Source organism: Haliaeetus leucocephalus, unplaced genomic scaffold, assembly GCF_000737465.1.
Source record: "Haliaeetus leucocephalus isolate CR32 unplaced genomic scaffold, Haliaeetus_leucocephalus-4.0 Scaffold157, whole genome shotgun sequence".
Classification (NCBI taxonomy): Eukaryota; Metazoa; Chordata; class Aves; order Accipitriformes; family Accipitridae; genus Haliaeetus; species Haliaeetus leucocephalus.
This window is the reverse complement of record NW_010972593.1, coordinates 1,832,898-1,838,938: the sequence shown is the minus strand read 5'-3', so window position 1 is coordinate 1,838,938 and position 6,041 is coordinate 1,832,898. Positions and strand designations below refer to the sequence as shown.

General features: G+C 60.8%; 1 protein-coding gene across 1 annotated transcript; it reads right to left on the bottom strand.

Annotated features, from left to right (window-relative positions):
- Positions 1-406: 406 nt before the first annotated feature.
- Positions 407-5,611, bottom strand: DAPK3 (death-associated protein kinase 3). Its single transcript, XM_010562277.1, has 8 exons — positions 5,471-5,611; positions 3,439-3,799; positions 3,101-3,230; positions 2,872-2,920; positions 2,688-2,714; positions 2,434-2,586; positions 1,747-1,792; positions 407-1,523 (listed from the first exon to the last, which is right to left on the bottom strand). Exons 1-8 carry the CDS (start codon positions 5,530-5,532, stop codon positions 981-983), a joined length of 1,371 nt encoding a protein of 456 aa, XP_010560579.1. The 5' UTR covers positions 5,533-5,611; the 3' UTR covers positions 407-980.
- Positions 5,612-6,041: the final 430 nt, after the last annotated feature.

Below are 6,041 nucleotides of genomic sequence, written 5' to 3'. Positions count from 1 at the left end.
GGAACAGCCCCCAACCTTCCCTGAGCCCCCCAGACCTCCCCCAGGGTCCAAGGCAAGAGGGGCTGGGGGCTCCCCCCGCCCAGGAGCATTCTGCAACCCAGCCCCATTCCCAAAGTCCCCTCCAAGGCTGCAGGAAGCTCACCCATCAGCATTGAGGCTGATAAGGCAAAAAAAAAAAAGCTTTTCTCCTCCCAGATTAACAAAATCCCTTTTGGAAGGGAGTACAAACACCATTTGGGGTCACAGCAGAGGAGCTGTCACCCCCCCAGCGTGTCCTTGCCCCCTTCCCACCACCCGTTATCCCATGGCAGGAGCCAAGGCGGCCGCCCCGGTGCACGGAAACCTTTATTTTGTTAAAAGGGGGAGCGCCCAGTGGGACCAAGGGCTGGGGTGGGGGACAAGGGGATGCAATACCCCCGGGGAGAATGGGGGATGGCCGGGGTCACCCATGGGGCTGTGGCGTGTTGGACCACGCAGGAATCAGTCCTTGGTCATGGCTCACGCGTGGCAGACGCTGAGCTGCTGCGAGAGTTTAGAGGAGGGGTCTCCCCACCAAGCTCCCCCGCACCAGGCAGGGCACTGCAGCAGCTCAGAGACCCAGGCCCTGGGTGGGACAGGGAGAACTGGTCCCCAAGCCCTGCGGCAGCGAGTGGGGGAGCAGCCAGGGGGAGCACGGGGAACACGTGGACAGCAAGCCAAGCAAGAGCCACAAGCAGAAAGCCAAAACCCAGGTGAGCACAACTCAAGCCCCCTGAAGCGAGGGTCTCCAGAGAGGCACAAGTCCCCGGCACACCACCGCAAGCCCAGCAGAGCCTGGGAACATTTACCGAAGGCTGTCTGTGGACCGGCTCCTTGGGCAAGCAAGGGGCAGAGCCACTGAGGTCCCTTCGGCGCTGCCTGCCGCTGCAGGTCAGCGGGGGGGAATCGAGAAGGACAACGCAACCTCAGCCTAAGGGCAGCCGACCCCGGCACCAGCTGAGCTAGCGGATGCTGCCGTCTCCCTCACCGCTCTGCAGCTTCTCCCGCTCAATGGACCACACCAGCTCCTGGACAAACTTCATCTCTGAAGCCACCTGCTTGGCCAATGCCTCGTAGTGGTTCTCCAGCTTTCGGTAACGCCTCTTGAGGCCGTTGGCCACCTGTACCACGCTCTTGGTCTCCTCCTGCGCCTGCTTCTTCAGGGCCTCCGTCTTCTGCAGCTCCTGCCGGATCTGGCGGAGGTCCTGGCTGATGCTCTCATTCTCCTCTTTGTACCACGACTCCTTCTCCTCATAGATGGACAGCAGGGCCTCGATGTCCTCCTGGAAGGACTTCTTGTTCCTCTCCAGCTCTCGGAGGCTCTCCTCGGCTGCAGCCACCTCCTCCATGACCTTGGAGAAGCGCTCGAAGTTGATGTATGTGTTGTTTGGCGGCATGCTGGAGTGGGACTTGATGGTATACTCCTTCAGCCGTGTGGTCTTCAGCCGACGGCGCTCAGGCTTCTTGCAGCTGTCTTCATTGCGGACGTTCCTCCTCTTGATCACCTGAGGAGAGGAACAGCCACAGGCATGGGGCGCAGCCGGGACAGTGGGAGCCGGACAGCTTCAGCAACCACCCACAGTCCCCCGGCAGCGCGGCCACCAGCAGCACCAAACCAGCCCCAGCTGGGGGTTGGAAGAGCAGTGGAGAGCTGCCAGTGCGTCAACACCCACCCCCGACTTCTTGGATGTTTGACACCCAAAAAGTGCCGATTCTTTAAGTTCTCACCTTAATCCAAGGGTGTTCCAGGCTTTGAGCAATGGTCATCCGCTTCCTGCAATGACAGCAAGGTTGCAATCAAGGGGCAGAGGCTTTGCTGCCTCTTTCCCTGTTAAAGTCCTGGAAAGGCTGCTTGGATCCTATCACCTTTGGGGCACGGATGAGCCCAGACAAACTCAATGTACTCAGGGGCCACCCCAGACAGAGGCCGCATCCAGCTCCCATGCCTTCAGCCAGCCTCCCAAGAGCAAATACATGCAGAAGAGCCTGCAGCAACCTCCCAACCGTTGTCCGATCATGCAGCACCACTGCTCCTGCCCCAGGCCAAGGTCCCGGGTGCTCAGGTCAGCCCTTGATCCCTTCCAAACCCCTTTCCCTCCTTTTCAGCCGAGCTGCTGCACTCTCAGGCTGATCCCAGAATTCACCCCATGCCTGACACGGGGGAGAGACTTTGGTTTCCAGATGTCTCACAACACCAAATCCTACAAGCAGCAGTAGGGAAACAACGGGATGAATGGGATTTATAAACAAGCAGCACAACAGGGATGGGGAAAGGCCTATGGGCTGGCAGCAAGCAGGCTCAGAGCTAAACCCTAGCATGGGCAGGAGGTATGGGAGCTGCCTGTACACGGAGGGTCGGGCAGGATGGACTGTCCTCTCTCCCAGGGTCATCCCCAGCTCTGCTCCGTCTCTCACTTGGGGTCCTTGACAAGCAGGCGGCGGATGAAGTCCTTGGCCAGCTCACTGGTGTTGCTGAAATACTCCTCATCGAAGTCGTAGTTGACGGCAGATATGTTGGTCAGGGTCTCTTGCTTTGTTTCCCCCAGGAAGGGGGAGGCTCCGCTCAGCCTGCAGCGAGAGTGGGTTGTGACACCCCAAAAAGGCAACGGCCCAAGGCGGGGGAACTCGCCCTGCAGCGCCCATCTACCCCAGACTCCCCTTATACTCACAGGATGTAAGTGATGACCCCGATGCTCCTGGAAGAGAGAGGAAGATGAGGCTGAAGCCCCACGGAGCGCCATCGGTCCCCTCTCCCTGCGCTTTCAGCAAGAGGGGAGATACACTGGCACGACCCCAGTCCCGAGGACCGGCCGCTGGTGCCACTGGAAGGTGCTTGGGAAGGGACTCACTCACCACATGTCGGCCTCCAGCCCCAGGGGTTCGTAGTTCACAATTTCTGGGGCTTTAGAAGGAAAGAGGGGAGAAAACAGGCTTATTCTGGGGGAAAGAACTCTGTCCCCATGGTCACATCCCAGCAGCTGCCCAGCCTGCCGCACCAGGGCTTTGGGCATCTCTCTGTGGTTAAGCCAAAGCTTTCAGAGCCCAGAGGAGCCCCACAGGAACACCACCAGCCAGGTCTCACCTACAAACTCTGGGGTCCCAAATATATTCTTGAATTCATTCCCAGCTTCAATCTTGTGGGCAATCCCGAAGTCGATGAGTTTGATGCGAGGGTTTGGCACATTCTTGTCCAGCAGCATGATGTTCTCCGGCTGTGGGGGAAAAGGACCTGGCATTTAACCCCACATGCTCACCCATGAGAGCCTTGTGCTGCCCTGGACTCCTCTCCTTGGAGGAGAGGACACATGCCTGAAGCAGGGAGAGATCCCAGAGCCAGCCCCACTGCTCCGCAGGCACCTGAATGCTTGTCCCGGCTCCCCAGCTGCCAAGCACAGGGTGTTTGCACGTCCCAGACCTCACCTTCAAGTCAAAGTGGGCAATGCGCTTGGAGTGCAGGTAGTGCACCCCATCCAGGATCTGCTTGAGGAACTGGGTGGCCTCCTCCTCTGTCAGGGACTCCTTCTCAGCCAGGAAATCAAAGAGCTCACCACCCGAGACCAGCTCCAGGATCAGCACCACGTCCGTCTTGTTCTCGAAGATGTCGTGCAGCGTGATGATGTTGGGGTGCTGAATCTCCCGCAGGATGTCCACCTCCCTCTCGATCTCCTCCCGGCTCACACCCCGACGGCTGGACGACAGCCGACGCTTCTTGATGAATTTGGCTGCGTATTCCAGACCTGTTTTCCTCTCCCGGCATTTTCGTACAATGGCAAACTGGCCGCTGCGGGATGCAGGGAGGAGGTGAGGAGATGATCTCCTACATCATACGTGCCAACAGGTGCTCGGCAGTGGGGTCAGCACCGGCACAAGGATGAGGGACGCTGCGTGCAGGGACGCTGCGCTGCGCAGGAGGACACATGGTTTTGCCCAGGACTGTCAGGAATCGGGGTCCTCCCATACATGGCTGATCATGTCCACCTGCTCCCAACACGCTCCCAGGGTTTACGCATCCTGGTACCGCCAGAGCAGGCGTGTAAACCCCAGTGCTGCCCGGGATGGAGGAAAGAAATTCTTCCCAGGGACGCAGCAGCTGCTGACACTCTCTGGGCTGTTCTGGTGCTGCTGTGACTGCCAGGGGTGCGAGATGCCCATTGGCCCCCGTTTCCAGCCAGGAGCCCCCAGGCTGCTCCCAGGAGAGAACCCCGGAGCCCAGTGGTCCCAGGGGACCATAAAGTTTTGATAGGAAAGGTGGGTGGAGGGGTGGAAATGGCTGAAATAAGAGTAACCGACAGTTCAAAGCATGCTTGGGTCAGGGGCTGGGGGGAGGCAGGGCTCCGGGCATCAATGAGCACTTCAGGGAGCCGGGTTCTGCCGACACCGGCATCGCTGCTACGGCAGGATCCCAACCCTTGTCCCTCCCCTCCGTGGCCGAGCCCCCTGCCGCCCCTCTGCCAGGATCCACAAGGGCCCCTCAACACCTTCCCCTCCCAGAGGACCGGATCTGTCCCACGTCCCCAGGCTGCTCCCTCCCCACTGCCCCGGCCATTGGCCATCCCTGCCAGCACACGATGACGTGCGGTCCCCGTCACCGGCCTCCGTCACTGGCCTCCGCGCACACCCAGACCCAAGACTTCTTTATACGTCCGGGGCCACCCACAGCTCCCCCCTGGGGCACAGACCAGCCTTGCCCAGGTGGGATCCAGCCCCCGGTCACCACATCCATCCCCACGGCTCACACCGGACCAGAGCTACAGCGCAGCCCTGAAGGCGAAGGGGACCCAGAGCAAGCCCCTGGAAGCTCCCCCTCTTTTAAAAAAAAACGCTAAAACCACCCAAAATGTTTCCGCTGCACAATTATTTCCCACTGCAAGAGGGAGCACCCCTAGGGAGCCCTGTGCCCAGGCAGGCAGCCATGGCTGCAGCAGACCCCGAGTCCCGGAGTGCCGGCATGGGGCTGGCGTGGCTGAAGCAGCATTGGAGGATCCAAACCCAGCCCACACCCCCCCACCGCTGCCGCCTTTGCATCCCGGATGATTAAATCCCATTTGCATGCAGTGATTCACCCCCAGATCTGTCCCGCAGGCGCAGAACCGGGCGGCAGCAACCAAGAAGGGCCGGAAGACGCCAGGACCAGCCCGGCAGCCCTGGCCAAACACGGACAGGATGGGAGCTCTGCAGGGAGCTGCTAGGCCTGCCCTGATATAGGGTAGAGTTAAACGCTAATTAACACTGGTTTTTTTAATAGAGAGCTGCTAGAGGTGCCTGGCTCTTAGTACAGCACCTGGCCCGCAGACCCACCGCCTGCAGGTAGCCACAGAGGTGGCACAGGGGATGTTACCGTCACTGGGACACCATGAGGGCTGCAGCAGGCAGGTGAAGCTCCCGGCCCGGTGCTTGGGCAAGGGGTACAGCCATGGAAGCCCCCCCGGGAGCGCGGTGGGATGTCACTCACCTGCCCAGCTCTTCCCCCATCTCATAGAAGTCCTCCACACTCTCCTGCCGGAAGGTGGACATGGCTGCGGGGCCCTTACGGAGCTGAAACCGCCCCGACCCTGCGAGTGGAGAGAGATACCGGGGGGCAGCCAGGGATCAGCACCTGCAGCACCAAAAATGGGGGTTTATGCCCTGGGAGCCGCAGGCCAACACCAACAACAGACCTGCTGTGGCAGCTCAGGGCCAGGACCCAGCACGGGGACCCTATCCCCCCACGGCGACAGAGGGCAGGGACCCCCAAAGCAGTGCAGCCCCACACCGTGCTGTGCCGTAGGGCGGCCGGGGCTGAGCCACAGATTTAGTCCCCGGGACACCCCCCCCCCGGTCTTATCATGCCCCAAGGCCCGTGGGAACCCCCCACCCACCCTGGCCCTGGTAGGGACACCCTGGGGGGAGAGAGAAGGGAATAGGGGCGGTGGCTAGGTGGGCCCCAGGCTTGTGGGCCACACTTGATCCCAAACCTCTTGTCACTGCAACCAGCGACACCCGGCTGTGGTGGAGGGACCCCCCAAACACGTCCAGCGACACCC